The following is a 21,716-nucleotide window of genomic DNA, read 5'->3' on the forward strand; positions in this document are numbered from 1 at the left end:
AGCAAAAATGAACAACAACAAAAAATTTGGAGTCTCCATAGCCCATAGTGGCCAGTGCTAATAGTGCATATAATCGAGGGCGACAGTTTTCAGTTTGGAGCATGGATCAGAAATCACCCAGAGAGTTAAAACACTGGTGGCAGACCTCAACCTCTGTTTAGAATGCCACAGAATTTGTATTTGCACCAAGTTCCCAGCTGTGGCTGACACTGGGGATGAGACCCAGAGGCTCAAAGGGTTTTCCCTAATTTCTACCAGAGCTGCCAAATGTCCAGATCTTGCTAACATCTAAAACGTTACCAAGCTGTCCAGCAAGACATCTGTACCGACTACTGCAGTACCCTCCTAGTGGCCTCGTCATGACATCACCAGTGTTCATCAGACACAGGGGAGGGTTTGAGTATGGTGAGTCCTAATAGAACCATCTCGGCAGAGGCAAGGATCATCTAAGGAGAGACATGTGTGCCCCTCCCTTTGGCAATCAGGCTAGTCCAACAATGGACCCAAAGGCATTGGAATTCCCCCAGGAATCTCCCGCTGGGGGAAGTGAAAGGCTGAGGCCCTGGTGCCAACCTCAGGAGGAGCCTGTCTCCCAGGAAGAGATTTCCCACAATTCCAACAGCTTCTCAGACCACATTGCAAGGAGACAGGAGACTCATTTAGGGCCTTACCTTGGTCAAGACTACTTAGGTATGCATACCTTTTGCTCTCTATTCAAAGTTAAACTTTGTGTTCCACTGCCAAAACAGGCTTGGGGCAGACTGAATTGAATTTTCCTCTTCCCAGTGTGGCCACATTGAATAAATCTCCTTTCTCTGCTTTGTACTGGCTTGTCTCTTTAATTGGTGTTATTGAGGCCAGGAGGGCCTTCTTAGGGCGGCCCGGGCCCAAATACTGACTCTAGAGTCAGGTAAAAGCCTATTCAAGTATTGCAAAGACCCGTTTAAAAATAAGAACACAGTTCAAAAATACACAGTTATGTATGGGATCTTGGAAGGAACTTGTGTAAGAAAGAGGGCCCGCTGCAGAGGCAGTAAATTCATGAGGAACTGACTTCTGTTGAACATGTCTGTATATGTTCAAGCTCCAGTGATAGACACATGCAAGTTGTTTCCCATGGGGCTTTTGAGCCTGGGGCTAATATAGGGATGTGGTTGATGCCTGCTTTAGAGAACCTGAGCTTTTCACGGTTGGAGGGACTTGTCTGCCTTGAATCTGGCAGCAGAGGAAGGGCTATTGCCAGCACCCAGGAAGCTAAACTTTGACCCAGCGAAACACTTATGTATCCTTAGGCTCGATTTCTGCTGGTATTAAAAAAACCTTCCACAAATCTCTTGCCTTAGGCACATATCAAAAGCCAATTTAGAGATAATTATTACTATTTCATTACATCAAGAACAAAATTTAGGCCCTGGGTTGGACACCTCCACCCCCCCAGTGAAAAAAAATTAACTTAAATTTAGTGCTAATATTCAGAAAGTTAATTAAAATCATCAGCACAGTCAGGGATGGTGATACATGCCTCTAATCCCTGTATTCTCTGAATTTTTATGGGATGCAGTGAGTTCTAGTTCAGCCTGGGCTATGCAGTGAGTTCTAGGTCAACCTAGGCTAGTGAATGAGACTCTTCCTTGCGGGGTGGAGCAAACAAAAAAACCATTAGGGGAGTGGAGCAAACAAAAAAAAAAAAAACATCAGGGGAGTGGAGCAAACAAAAAAAACCATCAAGGGTGAGGTCGCCTTCAAAATACAGTTATAAATTTACATGTTTGCTTCACAAACAGGACCATTGCAGAGGAGAGCACTTTGAGTTCCTTTTTAAAAGACTTTTTGAAATTCTATTTTCTTTTCACCTTGTTCTAAGACATTCATTAGGCAAATACGGGCTTTTAAATAGATTGACTAACTCAACCAAAAGCTGAGAGAAGCAAAAAGACTCTGGGGCTAGGATCTGGAGGAAGTGACCAGACTGTAACATCCTTCCCCTTCTCAAAAGGGCTTAAGTCTTGTAGAGAGCAGGCATACCCACCAAGAACTTTAAACTGGGAGACAGGCGATGGCTTCTTTCAGAAGACTAAGGCGTTTGATTTGGACCTTTGAAAGGAGTATGTGCCTAGAAACATCTTATTCATTCTAAGACAGGGAAAGCCCAGTCTGGCTTCTAAAGAGTCACCCCCGACCTTGGGCCTCCCCCAAACTGATGATTTTTGCGCACATAGTAAAATTCCCCCAAACAAGCAAACAATAAACATAAAAAAGGGCTTTCTGTGGCCAAGAGGTACAAGGCACCCTCTTGGGTACGATGCTTTGGAAGATACAAACATAAACACAGCGAATCCTCATTCTCAAGGAAGCACTGCCAGGAACTGAATCAGACCCTGAACACTCTCTACGTCAAAGGCACCCAGGGGCAGAGGTGCGACCCGGAGGAGTCACTGGCACGGATTGTCAGCCCTGGACTCCGGACGCACACTCCAATCTCTGGAAGCCTCCGACATTGCAGTATAGACCCGGGTTTGTCCCGGCGTCGGAGGCGCGGTCGGGCCCCGCCCACACGCCAATGCGGCTGCGCAGCGTGGCCTCTCCCCCCCCCCACTCCGGTCTCCCACGTGACTGCCGTCACTGCCTCCGGGAAGCTTGGGCCACCATCTTAACTCCTGGCCAGACCTGGCCTGTCTCCCTCCTCCTCCCGGGCCGGGCAGCGGTGACAGGGTGCGGTTGGCCGCCCCGGCCCGTCCGGTCAGTGAAGCCCATGGGATTCTGAGGGCAGGACGAGGAGTCGGAGCTCCCGGACTCCGCGGCGAACACACACCCCAGCGGAGCCGCCCAGGTGTTGGCACGGAGGGGGCGGGACCCTGCGCCCCGCCCCGCCCCTCAGAGGCCAGCGCCGGGGCCCTTGCCCTTGCCCGTTTCCAGTATGGCCGCCCGCCGTGCCTGACCCGCGGCCTCTCCGTTCCGGCTCTTCGTAGGCGATGCCGATGCCGAGGCTGTGACTGACACCCTCGCTCCCACGCACGCACCGACCCAGACCCACGCCGGGAGCCTGAGCCCTGGGCCCGCAACCGCTCTCTCATCCGGCACCCCGACCACAGCCCGGACCACGGCTCCCGCGCCGCTGCCGTCGCCTCGCGGAGAAGGGTCGCGCCGGACCTCGAGCTCGGCGGCCCCCGGCCGGCCAGGATGGGGAAGCGGGCGGGAGGAGGAGCAGCCGCCGCCGCCTCCGCGTCCACCGGGGCCGGGCTGGAGCCCGCGGCCGGCCGTGGCGGGGGTCCTCGGAGCGCGGCCGCCGGCCTCCTGGGAGCGCTGCACCTGGTGATGACCCTCGTGGTGGCCGCGGCGCGGGCCGAGAAGGAAGGTGGGTGGCCGGCGGCGGGCTGCGGGCGGGAGAGGGAGGCCCGCGGCGGGCGCCGGCGCGAAGTTGCTGGGTCGAGCCCCGTCCCGAGCCGGCGGGCGACTCGCTCGCTGTTCGGCAGCCAACTCGCCGCGTCGGCCGCGCGCCGTGGCTCTGTTGCTCCGTGATTCCTTCCCCTCCCCGTCCCCTCGTCGCCCCCTTGTCTCCTGTCAATGCCATTTCAAAACTTCCTGAGTTCTCGTATGCTCTTTGCCACTTGGCCCGCTATGTGAGGAAGGCACCCCGCTTTTTAGGCTCCTTGGTGGCTCCTGCTAGGTTAAATCGCGGGACACTTTCCTTGTTTCCCCTTTGTCGGGTTTTAATTTGGGCATGCAGGCGGAGCTCACTTTAAAATGCTGTGCTTAAAAAAAATAGCGAGGCTGGTGGAAAGGTTTCAATGCACACCTTCTAAAATTGAGATTTGTTGGGACATTCCTTTGAAGAGGCTCCTTTTTTTTTAGTTTTCTTCTTCACTCTTCCATTGCGGTCTTGAGGAATTTTGCTCCATTATTAGCCCTAAATAGAATCTCATTTGCCTATAGTAAGCTACTGGAAGCCGGTTTACATTTCTTGTTTAAGATCCTCACGTAATTCCGTGTCTTTCTCTTTGATGTGTGAGCCCATAGAAACAAACGTCAAGTTCCCAGCTTGCAAACCTTTCACCTGTAATTCACAGTTAAAGGCTCACGCCTATTTTAAAAACTTCCCTAATATTGTAAAACCGGTACTTTGACAGAGTCAGAAATTACTTTGTAACCTTGAAGACCAAAACTGATTTTTGTCTGGACTACCTGTTTCTGAACATGAGCTCGAGGAAATGTGAGCGATCACAACGCCTTCATGAATTAATTCACTTAGTGATTATTGCTTTTTTTTTTTTTTAAGAGTAAAGGAACTAGTTAGATTATCTTTCATTACACACCAGAGGAACTCTACGCAGAAAGTAATTTCTTGCCTTATAACTTTGAAGTTGTTTTCCTGTGTGGCTATAAATTCAGTTGGTTTTTTTTTTTTTTGTACTGTTATTGACTGGCAGCTGCAAAGATGAAACAAATTAAAGTGCAACTATGTGTCAGTTTACTATTTATTTTCTTTACAAAAACAATTGCATTTCCTCATTTAACTCTAAACAGCCTCAGTCTGGTTAATATACAAACGTTAATCAGAGAATAACAAGGATTTGGTAGAGGCAACATTATTTTAAGCTTAAAAATGCTGTTTTAAGATGACCATGCCTGAGGTTGTCATAATTCGTATTATTTATGATCCCCCTGTTAGTTTAGTGTTGTTGTATGGGTGACCACGGTAGCCAACACTTGGACATGTGTGTTGAGCAAACCCTTTATAGTTATAATTTAATGGGCTTTTCTTCTTGTGTTTCACCAAGACCTGGGGGACTCTTGTTCGGCCTTTCTGTTGATTGCCGTGGATCGTGCAGGCACACAGTAGCCGACACCTAGAGGAAATGACTAGCCCCATGGACTGGTAGCACAGGGAACTGAAGCCGTGATTGAGTCTAAGTTTGTGTTATCCTTCTAACCCTGCTTCTTTTTCCAATTGCCATTTATATGCTAATTTTGGGGGCACTGTTAAGTAAATAACTATTTACTTCATGAGGACATCAGCCTAAAATATCTTTGCTCATTCTCCATTTGCATAGTTTACAAGTGTCCATGCACTTCTCTTAATATTCATAAATATGTGCAAGGGCTAAGCCTGTAGACTAGCTGCCAAGGTGTTAAGTATGAAAAGTGATCGAGCCACTGGGCCTGGCCAAATCAGACATCCTTTGTGACTGTGCTGTATCTGGGGGAATAATTTGTATGGACAAGATAGATATTTAAGGCATTAAGAGTAAGTCAGGTGGTGGTGGCACGTACCTTTAATCTCAGCACTCTGGAGGCAGAGGCAGGTAGATGTCTGAATTTGAGGCCAGCCAGGTCTACAGAGCGAGTTCTAGGACAGCCAGAGGTACACAGAGAAACCCTGTCTCAAAACAAACAAGCAAGCAGACAAACAAATACAACAAAAATAAAAGTAATTATATTAATATAGATCATAGGCCTTGGCCCCTCATAAATGGGTCTGGTTTTAATCAAGTGTTCCCAAAAGTTCTCCCAATAAATGTTCTGCTTTCAACGCACTTCTAGATCATAGTCCAGGCTGTTTCTTTCTCTCTCTCTCTCTCTTTTTTTAATAAGTAGGGGAAATGGAATTGATTCTCCCCCAGGATTGTGACACAATGTCTTTGGCCTCTGATGTGGCACTAATACAACATTTGCCCCAGAAGAGCAATTGCTGAGTTTTTGATTTTGTTTTTTTTTTTTTTTCTCCCTAACAAGTTTGGGCAAACTTGTAAAGATAGCTTTCAGTTTATTGATTTACACCCCAAGTATCTTCTGTGTCAAGTAGTATAGTTTAAATTATCCAAGAAGGGATTTACCAGCAATTTTAGCGGTGGTTCTCTGGGTATTTTGTATGTTTGTGTATTTTTCCTGCATTGCAGTAGAATTTCACTAGAAAACCAAGACAAAGTAAAAGTCACTGTCTCCTAAAGCAGAGCTGCAGGCAAAGTTGGATTGCCTAATGCAGTCCGTCCTTCATGTTTGAACTAGATGATCGTTTTCTGCACAGAACATGAGCCATTTCTTGTCGTAACATCCTTGTGCCTAAGGACTCCTATCTATCTTCACACCCATCTTAACTGATCTGTGAAGTGTGTTATCGCTGGTCCAGAGGATAGGAGCCTTTGACAGCATTTTGATTGTGCTTGAATGTTTGTGAAAACTTTGAGGTAGTTGCCAGACATAAAGTTACTATAATTACTACAGATAACCAGCTTATTCTGGTTAGTGTCAAGATTTTTCTTGAGAGTAAGATTTAGATAGTGAAAACAGAAAATCTCTTTCTGTCTGTCTCTCTGGAGTAAAATAAATTATTAAAATACAAATAGTGAAGATATATATATGATATGCTTAGATTTTTGATGGAATCTTGAGTAATAAATCGGCCTGGCAAGCAAAGAAGCCTTTTTTAAAAAACATTTATTTTATGTGTTATGAGTGTTTTGCCTGCATGTAAGTATGTTTGCAGCATGAATGCCTGGTACATGCCAGAGGAAGGGGGTCACATCCCTGGAACTGGAGTTACAGATGGTTGTGAGCTGTCTGGTTTGGGTGTTTAGACCTGAACTTGGGTCTTCTGCTGAGCCGCCTCTCTACCCGACTCCCGCCAGTCACTTTTTAGAACATCTTATGTGTTCCTTTCATTGTGAAGTGGGTTTTGGAAGGTGTGGTGCTTTTTAACTTGTTCTGTATGAGTGGTGTCATTAACATAGCTGGTCAATAAAACTGGGGCTGCTTCATTTCAGTCTGAAGGCCACCTGTGTTCTCATTAATTGTAAGTTAAAGGCAAGATCAAGCTTGTTATGTTAAGACTTTTAATTGTTTTCTGTCCATATATGATGGTTTCATGCATACATTTTTATTTTAAGCTATGTTTGTGTCATAAATACAGAAAAACGGTATTTCCTGTACTAAGCATAAGAACTAAGTGCTCAGGACTAATGGCTAGAAGACTGGAGATAAAAAGCCTGTTAGTGATTTGTCTTAGGGTCATAGAATCGATTAGGAGAGATGTGTACTTTCTAACATAAAGTTATATTTTTAAATGATTTTTGAGAGTGAGATATTTCACTCTTTGGGTAGAACGGCTACATTTTAATTTAGAGCCTGTTAAATAACATAGTGCAGAATGAACACTTCACTGATGAGTTCATTTTGCTTTTTCCAAAAGCTGTTTGGTAGTCAGAAACATTGGGGTCCTATAGTGGAAAGAAGTACCTCTTTGTTTTGCTGATAACCAGTTTCCTCTTTCCAATATTTCCCCCTCTCTATACATTCTTACAGCGAGTCTTGGTAGGCACCACTGGAGAGATGAGCTTTGGAAGCAGATGTAAAATCCTCTAATTTGTTATCTAGGGTCTTGATAAAACATGCTCCTCTTGGGGGTACAATATCTTTGGAACACTGTCTCCATGTGGCTTGATTTCTTTTTGGTTTGCCAAATCAAGGGGCCTTGAATTTTCCTTTCTGTCTGTTGAGAGCAGCTTGGGCCTTATGTGACGAATGGACTTTGTACTTCTTGGTTGTCATTGTGTCCTAGCCAGCTGTCACTACTCTGCATGTGCCAGTTGGATGTCTGTTTTCATCTCTGTGTCTGGCCAACAGCATACACTAAAGCCCTAGGCAGGATTAGTTTACACCACCTCCAATTTCCCAGTTGTTATTAGTGCCATGTTATTTCCCGGCCACATTGGACTCCTGTTTGACCCTTTACCAGGTTGTGCCAATGCCTGTGAACCCCTCCTTTGGCTAGCTCTTCTACAGCTTTTGTCCAGCTCAGGTCACTGTAGTATGCAGCCTCTTGCCTCCCAAGTTTTGCTATTTCTGTGCAGTCCTGCTCCCTTTGAGCATGTGGTGTCTTTGTTCATTACTCATTTATTTCAAGTCTGCGGTGATACTTTGTGTATGCTCTAACACATAAAGCTTGCCTGAAGATCAGAGGGCAAAGCCAATCACTAGGTTAGCCATAGAGGTCAGGCAGTGGTGGCACACACCTTTAATCCCTACACTTGGGGTCTCATGCCTTTCCTCCCAGTCCTTGGGAGGCACACGTCTTTAATCCCAGCACTAGGGAGGTGGAGACGGGATGTGATATAGCGGAGGAAAGGAATATGAGGTGGGAGGAGACAGGAGCTCTTTGCTTTAGGCTGAGGTGAGAAGTGGCTGTGGCTTGTTCCTTTGTGTCTGGTCTTTCAGCATTTACCTCGATATCTGGATTCGTGCTACAAAGTCAGTTGTGTACTGTTGCCTCAGTCAGTTTCTTAAGTGATTCCGTGTCCTCCTTCACCCACAGTGAGTTTTTGTGAGACATCTGCAATATGGACATATTTTTGAATGAAGAATTGCCTGGAATGATCTCACCCTCCACTTTTTTTTTTAACCTGTGACCTGGATGAGTCAAGAGTAGGTAAAAACCTCAACTTCCATGTATTTGTCCTTAGGAAATCTGTTACAGTAGGAATATTGGGTGATGCCCTCTTTCTCTTCCCACATGTTGCTTCAGTTTACAACTAAAATGATTTGTGTAGACTTATCTAAACCTTCACTCCTGGGCCTGGAGAGAGAGAGAGAGAGAGAGAGAGAGAGAGAGAGAGAGAGAGAGAGAGAGAGAGAGAGAGAGCACTCAGTATAAGAGTGTGGACTGCTCTTTTTAGACTCACATTAGGTTTCCAGCATCCGCACAGGAGGCTCACAACTCTGCTCTGGGAGACCTGATGTCCTCCTCTGGGCCCTTGAGGGTGCCTGCACCCATGCACATTGTCCCACAGAGATGCACAGCAAGCACACAATGAAAAGTAAACAGAACCCTATCACTGTCGTGACGAGAAGACTGAAGATTTTTAGATCCTCAGAACGGTGAGACTGGCATGGTACTCAAGGTAACAGCTGAGAAGTGGCGAGGCCAGGATCGCAGGTGAGCCGTTGGTTCCCTGGCCGAACCTCATTGTTCAGTGAGCATTCGTGCATGTAGGTGTTGGGTTAAGTACCGACAGAGAAAGAGCAAGCGTGCCAGTGCGGGAGCAGTTGCTTGGTTTTATTATTTTATTTGCTATTTTCTAAGACTGGGTCTCTCCCTGACTATCCTGGAACTAGCTATGTAGATCAGGCTGGCCTTGAACTAGAGGAGATTTACAAGTTTCTGCCTCATGAGTGCTTGGATTAAAGGTGTGTGTCATCATACCCAGCTAATTCCTTGGTTTTAAATAGTCATATTCTTTAAAAAAAAAAAAAAAAAGTCCTACTCTAAGCTGGGCAGTGGTGGTGGGAGCTGGCTGTAAGTTTCTCCGGCCCCACCTAGCCCTGTAGTCCCACAACCGCTTATGAATAATCACTCCAGAGGCTTAATATTAATAGCAGATTCTTTTTTTTTTTAATTTCTTTTTCTTTTTTCTTTTTGACAAGCCCTGATGTTTTTCGAGGCAGGGTTTCTCTGTGTAGCTTTGCACCTTTCCTGGATCTCACTCTGTAGCCCAGGCTGGCCTCGAACTCACAGAGATCAGCCTGCCTCTGCCTTCCGAGTGCTGGGGTTAAAGGTGTGCGCCACCACCGCCCGGCAGCAAATTCTATTAATACTTCTTGCTAGCTAGCGCTCACAACTTCACTCAACCCATAACTATTAATCTATGTATCACCACGTGTTCCGTGGCTTTACCTGTGTCCCATTACATGCTGCTCCTTGGGCGGCAGTTTGGCGTCTCCCCTTCCTCTCCTTTCTCCTTTCACTGTCTTTCTTGGATTTTCCTGCCTGGCTCCGTCCTGCCCTGCCATAGGCCAGTGCAGCTTTATTTAACAACCAATCAGAGCAACACATTCACAGCATACAGAAAGACATCCCACAGCAGTGGTGCACACCTTTAACCCCAGCACTAGGGAGACAGAGGCAGGTGGATCTCTGTGAGTTCAAGGCCAGCCTGGTCTACAGAGCTAGTTCCAGGACAGCCAAAGCTACACAGAGAAACCTATCTTGAAAAAAAGCCATATTCCTGTATATTCTGTTAACTTGGTAAATATTAAAATGCTCATAGCCCAGTCTGGATCATCAGAATTCTTATAAGGAAACTTTCTTATTAGTGGATAGTCAAGGGTATTGAATATTTGCTGTTGGTAGCTACTGACTGTTGCATTTGATGAGTTAGGAGCCTAGTTTTGTTGCGTAGGTTAATCAGTATTGCATTCTGTAAATATTACTTAGCTCTTATTGGTGTGACAGGTTGGTCTAGACCTGGGCAATAGTCTCAGAAGTTGGTACTAAGAAGAACCCAAAGGCAGGCTGGAAGTAGAATTTGCTTTGTTTATCATTGTTTTAGTTTGAGACAGAATCTTAACTGAGTTGCCCAGGCTGGCCTCCAACTCCTTATTCTCCTGCTTCAGCCTCCTGAGTGCTGGGATTGCAGGCAGGTGCCACCGTGCCCAGGAAGATTTTGCTTTTGAAGTCTCCTTGAGACTTCAGTTTGAACCCAAGGGTTTCATAAGAAGCATGCCTCTAGTGTTTTGATTTTTCCAAAGGCATTTGAGAAGCTTTGATTTGCTTCATTCTGCAGCATACAATACATAGGGCAAAGGTCTGAACAATGTCTAAGGTCTAAGAGGACCCTTGATATGTCTGTCATGGTAAGAGTGTAAACCCTGCATTGTCTTTTTAAAACTGTGATAAAACCCACACGATTTACCATATTAATCATTTTAGGTGTACAATTCAGTTACATGAAGTATATTCACATCCTGCAGGTTTCCAGAACGCTTTCATCATGTAGAATTGGCCTATAAACAATTCCCATTTCTCTCCACTACTCCCTGCTCCCTAGCCATGGTGTCTGATTTGATGATAGATGCTTAATATATAAGTGGACTCCCCCAGCATTGTCTTTTTTGACCTGTTTTATTTTACTTGGCATAAGTCTGTAAAGTTTATGTTGCAGCATTTGTTGGCATTTCCATTTTCTCCCTCTGTGGGCCAGGCTGGCCTCAAACTCAAGGGCTTCCTTTCTGAGGCTCTACAATGCTGGGCCCATAGGCAGCCATGTCACGGTTTCTCCTTTCTTTCAGTACTAGGGATTGAGCCCAGGGCCATGTGTGTGTAAGTGTTCTGTCACTGAGCCATATCCCTGGCTCTTTTTAACTTTTATTTTGACTATGGCAGGATCTCCTTAATTGCCTATGTTTATCTTGAGTTTGCTAGGTAGCTTAGGTAAGCCTTGAACTTGGAACCTTACTATCTCAGCATCCCAAATAGAGTAGCTAAGATTCTAGGCATGCGCCATCATGTGTGGTTTTTTGTTTTTGTTTTTGTTTTTGTTTTACTTTTAGAGACAGGATCTTTATAGCCCAGGCAAGACTTAAACTCAATAATCTTCTTGCCTCAGCCTCCTGAGTGCAGGGATTATTTTTGTGTTCGGCCACTCTCAGCCTAGTTTCTTATTTTATTTAATCAGTTTTTAGTGTACAGAATAATGGGTTTCATTATGACATTTTCACACACAGGTGTCATGGTACTTAGTTAATGTTTGCTCCTCCACAACCCTCCCTGTTCCTCCTCCCCACACTAAGAGTTTCCCTTCTACTTTTGTGTCACATACGCGTATTTCAATTCAATCCACATATGAGAGAAAATACACAATATTTTGCCTTTCCTACCCTCACTATTACCCTCACCAGCCTGTTTCTTAACCCGTGTCTAGGTAGGTATGAGTATGTGTGGGTGTGGGTGCATATGTGTATGTGCACATAGAAGTTAGGTGACAGCCTCACTATGGGTCTCACTAGGTAGCTCTGGCTGTCCTAGAACTCAGTATGTAGACCAGGCTGGCTTCAAACTCACAGAGATCCACCTGCTTCTGCCTCCTGAGTGCTGGGATCAAAGGTGTCCACCACTATGCCGAGCTCCCCATCGTGTTTTTTGAGATGGGGTTTCTCAGTGGGTCCTGGGACTTGCTGATTAGATGAGGCCTGTCTCCACCTCCTTTGAATTGGTATTGTAAGCATGTGCTGCCATGCCCAGCTTTTTACTTGGGTGTTAGCAGTCACATTCAGTTCCTTATATTTGCACTTTCCAGACACTGAGCTGTCTTTCTAGCCCATGGTTTCTAACTTTTAAAGGCAGAATAACACTCCTTTATGTATACATGCCCCCTTTTTCATCTATCCATTCATCCATGGACATTTGGGTTGCTTCTGCCTCTTGGATTTTATGAATAATGCCATGAGGATAGGTGTGCAAATACCTCTTCAAGAACTTTCTTTCAATTCTTTGAGTGTATACCCAAAATTGCATCATGTGGTAGTTATATTTTTAATTTTTTCAGCAGAGGTCAAAATTTTTTTTGTAGTAGCCACACTATTTTACAACTACACCAGTAGTACACAAAGGTTCTAATTTCAACATAGCCATGCTAACACATTCATTCATTCACTTATTCATTCATTTTTGGATAGTGGCCATCCTAGAGAGTGTGAGCTAATAGTCCATTATGGTTTTGGTTTTCATTTCTCTGAAGATTAGACATGTTAGGCATCTTTTTATGTGTTTGTTGGCCATTTATACTTATTTCTGGAGAAATGTCTAGTTAAATCATTTGCCTGGGCTTTGACCAGGTTTTTTTGTTGTTGAGTTACAGTTTTCTACATATTATGAGTATTTAACTTTTTATCTGAGAAATGACTTGCAAATATGGTCTCTCATTCCATATGTTACCTTTTCATTCTGTTATTATTTTCTTTGATGAGCAAAGTTTTTGAGTTGGACATGGTGGTGCACACCATGTAGGCAGGAAGATTACCACAAGTCAAGACCACCCTGGTCTACATAGTGAGTTCTGGGCCAACCAGGGCTACATAGTGAGACATTATCTAGCTGTCTCAAAAAAACAAAAAATGAAGAGAGACTATGGAGTGAGAAAGAGAAGAGAGTGAGGTTGGTTAGGGAGGGAGGACCAGAGAGACAAGAGTGCCTGCATGAGTTTCTGTGCATCATGAGCATAGATTCCTGAGACCAGAGGGTGTCCTATCCCCTGGTGCCAGAATTACAGTTGGGAGCCACCTGATGTGAGAGCTAGGAACTAAGCCTGGTTCTTTGCAAAGCAGTAAGCACTCTTAACTGCTGAGTCATCTCTACATCCCTGTCAGGTATATTCTTTTTTTTTTTTTTTTTTTTTTGGTTTTTCGAGACAGGGTTTCTCTGTGTAGCTTTGCGCCTTTCCTGGGACTCACTTGGTAGTCCAGGCTGGCCTCGAACTCACAGAGATACACCTGGCTCTGCCTCCCGAGTGCTGGGATTAAAGGCGTGCGCCACCACTGCCCGGCCAGGTATATTCTTAAAAACTAATTTTTCTATATAGTTATAATACTATGTTTGTGTCAAAGAATGCACTAGCTAAAAACTCTCTGCAGTAAAGTTATGTAAGGTAACTACTGATTCGTTAGTGTGAGCAGTTTGTGTGTAAGATAACTACTGATTCGTTAGTGTGAGCAGTTTGTGTGTAAGGTAACTACTGATTCGTTAGTGTGAGCAGTTTGTGTGTAAGGTAACTACTGATTCGTTAGTGTGAGCAGTTTGTATGGAAGACATGGTAAGAGACTGACCTGAGTTTTCACCTTTTTGAGGAACGATTAAATAGGAAGTCGAAGTTTTTAGAAGGTGGTAGTTATGTATGGTACATCGGTGCCTTGCAAACCTTACTTGCATTTATAGAGAGCTTAGAGACTCAGTTTGTCATTCCAAAAGTGATTTGGTGCAGTAGGATACTTTTAAACAGCACTCAGTAAAGCTGGGCCACTTTTTAAGATCCATGTTCCTCTGAGGTGCTGCTTTCTGGTTAGTAAGTGGGGAGTGGTGGTCAGCACCCCAGTGGGCCAGGGCAGTAGTGGTTATGTCCTAGATGGAGGGAGTTATTTCTGTGAGTGGAATAGTAGTCATGGTTATGTTCTAGATGAAGGGAGTTACCTTGTGTGAGTGGAGTTGTGGTTAGCACTCCCAGCAGACACTGGTGCTTATGTTCTAGATGAAGGGAGTTACTTTGTGTTTAGTAGCTCTTGTTACTGCTCAGGGGCTTTGCCTGGGCTGTTGGCTGGGCCCATGAGTAGGTTATCGAGAAAATCATGCCAGAGGAGATAGAAGAAGGAAGATACAGACTGGGAATTCAATCCAGTTTTATCGGAATCCTAGAGATTTTTATAAATGGAACACTTCTGAATATTGTCACTTTCTTCCGACTGTATCTGGGTGAATTTATAGTTATAGAGTACTCTACAACATTTTAGAATATTTTATATAGTTATAGAAATACTGTAGCATATAGTTATAGAGTATCATGGGCTTCTCGAGGTTAGGTCATGTTACACTAGTCCTAGTGATTGAAAGGGGTTCAACCCAACTGGGCACGGTGGTGCATGTCTATAATCCAAGCACTGAGGAGGCTGAGCTTAGGAGGTTCACAAATTGGAAGCCAGCCTGAGTTGACATAGCAGGACAGTCGTCTACTGTGTGTGTCTGTGCATGTGTTGAGTTCTTCATTGGTAGATAGAAATTTGTGTTACTCTAGCAAATACTTGAGATAACCAGATTATAGAGAGGAAACGTGTGTTTTGGCTCACACTGTGAAGATTTTGGTCCAGTGACCAAAGATTCATTGCTTTTAGGTTTGTGGCAGAACATGGTGGGAGGCTGTGGCAGAGCAAAGTTGTTGAACACATGTGCAGGATATAGCGAGAACATAGGTCCCATCTCCTCCTTAGTTTTCTCCACCCCCAGGAGCACCACTTTGGAGAAGCTGCCTGTGAGACCTGGGCACATCTGAATCTAAGCTAGCTGTAGGAGAAGCCACAAAACAATGACACTTTAAGGTGAACCAGAATGAAGAGAAAGTCCTTCTGAGGTGATAACTTTTTACACATTTGATTTTCACTATTTTAGGGCTATATGTCAGTTGGACTTGGCCGTAATTGAAGACACTGCTTGTTATCTGACACTCCTGCTTGGTAACTGCTCATGTTTGCTGAGTCTTGCTGTCAATCGGGGTGCCATTTACACTGCAGGCCTCATCACATTTAATCCTCACATGGATGACAGTCTTCCTCCCTCTCTCTTCCATATTTGTTTATGTGGCCTGAGTACTGCTGCAGGGACTTGAGACAGTGTGCTACTCAAGATTCTAGCCTTCCATAGGAGAGGCAGTGTGATGGGGATGCGTGCTTTCCAGTCATGCAATTTACAGGTTGACTTTGGGAGTATTTTTTTTTTTTTTTTTTTTTTTTTTTTTTTGGTTTTTCGAGACAGGGTTTCTCTGTGTAGCTTTGCGCCTTTCCTGGAGCTCACTTGGTAGCCCAGGCTGGCCTCGAACTCACAGAGATCCGCCTGGCTCTGCCTCCCGAGTGCTGGGATTAAAGGCGTGCTCCACCACCGCCCGGCCGGGAGTATTTTTTTTAACTAAACAAAAATTCATATTGATTGTTAAGACTAAAACCAAATCATCAAATAAAGTTTAGTAAGTGGTAAAAAAAAAAAATTGGTTTGTTTCCTTTTCATGGGCACCCCAACCCTACTGTTCCTTCTTTCCTCCTCTTCTTCTTCTTTTTTTTTTTTGAGACAGGGTTTCTCTGTTTAACCACCCTGACTGTTCTGGAACTTACTCAGTCGATCAAGCTGGACTCAAACTCACAGAGATCCTCCTGTCTCTGACCCCCTGAGTGCTGAGATTAAAGGTGTATGCCATCACTGGCTGGCTCTTTTATCATTTTTATGCATGTGAGTGTTTTACTTGAATGTGTGACTCTGTACCACTTGTGTGCCAGTGCTTTTAACCTCTGAGCCATCTCTCCAGCCCCTCTGCTTCCCACTTCAAAAGTAGATATTGCCGGATTGCCTATGAGGAAAACTATTATTTCAACATACTCTGTGAATGCAGCCACTTCCACATAAGGGCTGTTACCTTTTTTTTTTTTAAATCATTAAGTCGCATTGTGAAACAGTTACTATAGTAAGGCTGGACACTTGATACATTTGCTGGCTATTTCTATTCCTGTTTGATTGTGTCTTTTATTTTCTCCATTGATATTTGAATTTTTCTTTTTAACTTAAATGAATGCTTAATTAAAGACAGTGTTTATCCAAGCTTCCCTTTGTATTGGAATTTTTATTTTTCTATTATTTTTAATTTATCTGTCAAGTCTGTAACTTGTTTTTCTTGTGTGACAATTGTATGTTCACCAGTATTTCATCTTCATGCATCTGTTTTGGGGTGTAGATCATAAAACATATATATGTATACATATATTAAGTTGTGCTATATGAAGCTGGCATTTTTTAATAGGTATACGTGATTAAATAGCATTGTAGTTCAGCCTAAGATTGTTCTGTATTTTTGTATGAGTTACTGCATTGGCTAGTTTGAGAACAGAGTTAGATATAAGCAATAAAAAAGGCACCTTGTCTTCTCCTGGTCATTAAGGTAGAGACACCTTAGATATTTCACTTTGAGATATGATTGAAGTGTTTGATTGGATTTAGATGTTTTTGTTGGTAGGAAAGGGAAGCGTTATCAGTAGGGATTACATTTTAAATTGTTTGGCTCTTTTGATAGTAGTTTTGGCTGTCTGAAGGACAATAGCAGTCTCCCGACTCAGTTCCACCGAAGACTATTTCCTCTAGAAAACCTGTTTTTTTCTTTTCGGTTTGGGTGTTTTGTTTTGAGACCGTCACGAAGTACATGCGCCTGAGGTGTATGTCCCAGCCTGAGCTAAAACGTTGTCAGTTCTGCCCTGCCGGCCGGACTGCTCTGCAAACAGCCGCATCTCAGCTTTCACAGTGCTTTCCTCTGGTTGATGTGCATCTTCCTATATCGTGGCTTTCTGAAAACTGCAACTTTGAAAAAAGTGTTTTGAAATAGTCCAAACACTGCAAAGAGCTGTCTTTAGTAATAGCAGCAACAACAAAATGCTTGAAGAACAAACTTTTAAGAACTCTGTAGACTCCCAGGAAAAGCATTCTTGAACATAATAGACTTGCAGTGAAAGACACTTGTGCTTGATAGGAAACACAACTTCAAAAATATCAGTTCTCTCTTACTTACCTTGATAAAAACAAAAATGTAAACAGAACTTTTCATGGCAATAGGAAGTTGATTATGTTTACTCAGAAAAACAAGTGGAAGTGCTGGGGGATTCTGAAGAAAGAAGCCTGCATTGGTTTCCAGTTGGAGCTTTACTGAGTTACTCTCACAGCTGAGTGGCTCAAAACAACACAATTTCTTTCTCTTGTGGTTCTATAGTGGCTCAAAACAACACACATTCACTCTCTTGTGGTTCTGAAGGGCAAAAGTCCTAAAACAAGGGGTTAGGCTGTCGACTCGAGTGCTTAGACTGTGCCTGTCTTCTGGCTTGTAGAGGCGTCCTGCTTTCCTTGGCTCAGGGACCCCCTTTTCACACCACTCCCTCTTCATTCTGCTTTTTGTCCCTCTTCTTTTCCGTTTAGTTATCGGTGGGATCGTTCCCCCTTTTCAGATTGAGGAAGTTCTTCTTTGTGTTTGACTTGATGAGAGTTTTTAACTTTTGTTTTGAGATTTTTCTTTCTTGTGAGGGCCAGTTAATATGAATTATCAGTCTTGCAGTTCTTGCTTGGTCATCATATATTATCCTTTACATGTGTTGTTGGGATGTTTGACTGCAGTTTGTTTAGGAGTTTTGTGTCTTTGGTCAGGAGGGCTACTGCTGTTCTCTCTTCCCCTAATGGTGTGGCTTTTGCCACTGGAGTCAGACTGGCCTCAGTGGTCCATATTGACAGCTGTCTTTCCTTCGCAGCTTTGGAACGGTTTGTACAGAACTGGTACCATTGCGGTTATTTGGGGCTGGAGTTTTCTTTTGCAGAGGTTTTAAAGTAGAGTGTAAATTTCTAGGGTATGGGGCCCCCTTAACCCCAACCCCTGCTTGGATGAGCTTTGGTAACTGCACCTTTAGAAGAATTCAGCTATTTCATTTAAGTTGTTAAATTTATTAACAAAATTATTCCTAATATTTTTTTTACTGTCTTTTGAATATTTAAAGTATCTGTGGTGGCCAGGCCTCTCTCACTCTTATAACTTACCTTGATGAGTTTTGTTGTTGCCCAAGCTGCCCTTGAAGACCCCCTGCCTCAGCCTCCCACACACTAGGTTTATTTCTGCTTGCATTTTTATTACTGGTTTTGCTTCTTTAGGATATAATTTGCTGTTTGTGTTTTAGGGGTTTTGTTTGTTTGTTTTTTAAAGGTAAAAAATGATTTGAGGCCTTTATGTATTTATTGAAGATTTTCTTGGATCTGTAGGCTAGTAGTTTTCATTAAGTTTAACACAAATTTTACTTCTTTAGAGATGCTTCCTGTCTTGCCCTTATCCACTCCATTTTAGAAACTCTGAATATCCATGTAGTAGACAGCATGGAGTTGAGCTCTAGCTAATCTTTAGGATTGGGGGTTTGTGTGCTGCATTTTAGGTAGGTTGTACTGGCACTCCACCTTCTACTGTTGATCTTCCTTTTGTAGTCAGTGTCTAATCCACTGGACATGTGGTATATTTTTCATCTCACACACTGTGGTTTTCTTCTGTAGAAACAGTTTTCTTTATTTGTCTGTATTTTATTTCTCTTTTCTCTACTACTTTTTGTGCTGCTAGGGTTCAAACCCAGGCAAGCACTGTGCCATTAAGCTACAGTCCCAACCTCAGTTTTCTACTTAAAAAATTAGGGTTTTGGTACTAAAGAGTGAGTTTAGGGTCTCTCATGTGTTTCCATTTTGAGATGGTGTTTCCATGAGTTCCCAGGCTGACCTTGAACCCACTCTTGAACTTAGGCAGGACTTGAACTTTCCATTTTCCTGCCATCAGGCCAGAAGTCTCACTTTTCTTCTTGTTGAACACATAGAACACATGTGTATTTGTCGTGTGTTGCACCCTTGGGCCAGTCTAGGTGAGCTCTGGTTGACTGCTCTTCTCGTGTTTTCTTGTGTGCTGAGTAGCCTGGGTGAATGCCGAGAGTGGGGGATTCTACACTGGTAGGTGCTGGTGTCTGCCTATATCCCTGTAAGTATTCTTAAGCTGTGCTGGAAGATGCAGTTCAGTGACTTGGAGGAAACCTTTACATTCCACTGAAGTCTTACTCTTTCTTGTTCATCTGTGTTTGCTTGTTTTGAGTGATGCTGGGGATCAAAATCATGGCCTTGGATAAGCAGGCTGCTTCAGTTCCTTGAGGTCTGGAGCAGGGCTCAGGCTTGGATTGTTCTCCTGAGTTCACCTTCCAGTATTCTGTGAGCTATGGGTTGTTTGTTTTGTTTTTATTTTTTTTCCCAGTTTTTTTTTTTTCATGGGTTGGAATAGGTAGTGCTCCTGATCATGTAAATGCCAGAGACCCGTGTCACTAATCCTTTTAATTAATTCCTTCCCTAACCCTAGTTACCTCGAGTATAAATGTGATCAGCAGTTTTATTTTTTTGTTTATTTCCTTTTAAAGAAAATTTTTTGCTTTTTCACATTTATTTTTAGTGTGTGTGTGTGTGTGTGTGTGTGTGTGTGTGTGTACATGCATATGAATGCCCTCAGAAACCAGAGATGTCAGTCTCTCTGTATCTGGCGTACAGGTGGTTGTGAGCTACCATGTAGACAGATACTGGTCTTCTGGAAGAGCAGCCAGTGCCCTTAACCACTGAGCAATCTCTTTCTCTAACCCCCTCATTCTTGAGGCTCTCTACAACAGTTCCCTTTTCTGGTAGTCTTTCTCCTGGATCCTCACTGCCTGGGTTTCCTTGCAGTCTCAGCTTTGTCTCAGCAACTTGGAGAATCCACAGGGCTCTGCCTGTTTCCCCTTCCCACACTGTGGCCTAGGAGCTCTCTCTCGGAAGGCAGTAAGCTGGACTGTCTGTCATAGGACGGACTTCCCCTCTTAGTTTCCCACCATGATGGTTTTATCCTTTGTGGACTGGTGTGTAGGGTTTGAAAATCAAATCATTATTTAACACATTTTGTCTATTTAGGATTTTTGTTGCTGCATCTTCTTCTAATAACCTATAAATTTTTTTTGATAATTGCAAGGCAGTGGTTGCTCATACCTTTAATCTCAGTACTTGGGAGGCAGAGGCAGGCCAATATCTGTGAGTTTGAGGCCAGCCTGGGCTACAGAGACAGTCAGGACAGCCAGGGCTACGCAGAGAAACTCTGTCTTAAAACAAACCAAAACTAAACAACAACAACAACAACAACAAAACCTCTTAATAATTTACATTGGCTAGGATGGTGTGTGGTTACTGTACCAAGTAGCCACAAACATGGTGGCTTTACAGCAATACAGATTTACTGTCTTGCAGTTCTGGAAAGCCAGAATCGGAAATGCATGCCTTTATGTTGGATAGGATGGTGTATGGTTACTGTATGAAGTAGCCACAAACTTGGTGGTTTTAATCAGATTTACTGCCTTGCAGTTCTGGAAAGCCAGAATGGGAAATGCTTGCCACTGGCCTATAATGAAATGTTGATAGGGCCCGATTCTTTCTGTATTTGCAAGGGGAGAAGGTTAAACTTGACTTTCCCAGCTGCTGGAGGCCACTGTGTTTCCTGGCCTGGGGCCTCCTGTTGTATCTGTAAAGCCAGCAATGCAGCGTTGAGCCGACTCCTCCTCATGCTTCTGTCTGTCTTGTTCTCCTGCTCTTGCTTCCAGTTTTCAGGACATTGGGCCCACCCAGACAGTTGAAGAGAATCTCGCTGTCTTCAGAGTCTCTGAGTAGACCGTTGACTTCCACTGCACCCTTGGTTACCTCTCACATTCACAAGGTATTGAAGTGATAGCGTGGCTTGCTGGGGAAAGCTGTGGACCTTAGCCTGGTCTTCACAGAGAGACAGTTTTTAGCATCACTGTCCTATGCCTCAGACATTTTCTTTTTATAATAAAGAAGTATGATTTTATGTAAGATTTTATTCTTAACTTGAATGCATAACTATATTAGAAACAGCAAGACTCAAGCCGGGCGGTGGTGGCGCACGCCTTTAATCCCAGCACTCGGGAGGCAGAGCCAGGTGGATCGCTGTGAGTTCGAGGCCAGCCTGGGCTACCAAGTGAGCTCCAGGAAAGGCGCAAAACTATGCAGAGAAACCCTGTCTCGAAAAACCAAAAAAAAAAAAAAAAAAGAAAGAAAGAAACAGCAAGACTCTAACCTGCTTTTTAGCAGGTTGATTATGTACAGCTTGTCCTTCGTAGATAGAAGTTAATGTCACTTTTTTTATTTTATTTTTCTTTCTGGATAGGGTTTCTCTGTGTAGCCCTGGCTGTCTTCCACTCTGTAGACCAGGCTAGCCTAGAACTCAGAGATCTGCCTGCCTCTGCCTCCTGAAAGCTGGGATTAAAGGTGTGTGCCACCACTGCCCCACAGTAAATATCTTCTATTTAACTTTAGATGTAACTCTAATATTTATGTTGAGATTTCTGATTTCCTTAGGCTTTTGTGTTTGTTAATTTCCAAAAGCTTTTCAAGCTTATGAAGAGACTGCCACAAATACACTTTTTTTGTTTGTTTGTTTTTGTTTTTTTGTTTTTCAAGACACGGTTTCTCTGTGTAGCTTTGCGCCTTTCCTGGAACTCACTCTGTAGCCCAGGCTGGCCTTGAACTTACAGAGATCCGCCTGCCTCTGCCTCCCGAGTGCTGAAATTAAAGGCGTGCGCCGCCACTGCCCGGGCCACAGATACACTTTTAG

The 21,716-nt window shown here is 43.8% G+C and overlaps 1 protein-coding gene across 1 annotated transcript in view; it reads left to right on the top strand.

The window, feature by feature from the left end:
• Positions 1 to 3,031: 3,031 nt before the first annotated feature.
• Tmem131 (transmembrane protein 131) overlaps positions 3,032 to 21,716 on the top strand; it is a 161,858-nt gene continuing 143,173 nt past the window's right edge. Inside the window, exon 1 of the mRNA XM_076557484.1 lies at positions 3,032 to 3,355. Within this exon, the coding sequence (XP_076413599.1) occupies positions 3,181 to 3,355 (175 nt within the window). The 5' untranslated portion in view covers positions 3,032 to 3,180. The remainder of the gene's footprint in view (positions 3,356 to 21,716) is intronic.

The sequence above is a fragment of the Peromyscus maniculatus genome, chromosome 21 (genome assembly GCF_049852395.1).
Source record: "Peromyscus maniculatus bairdii isolate BWxNUB_F1_BW_parent chromosome 21, HU_Pman_BW_mat_3.1, whole genome shotgun sequence".
NCBI classification, from domain to species: Eukaryota; Metazoa; Chordata; class Mammalia; order Rodentia; family Cricetidae; genus Peromyscus; species Peromyscus maniculatus.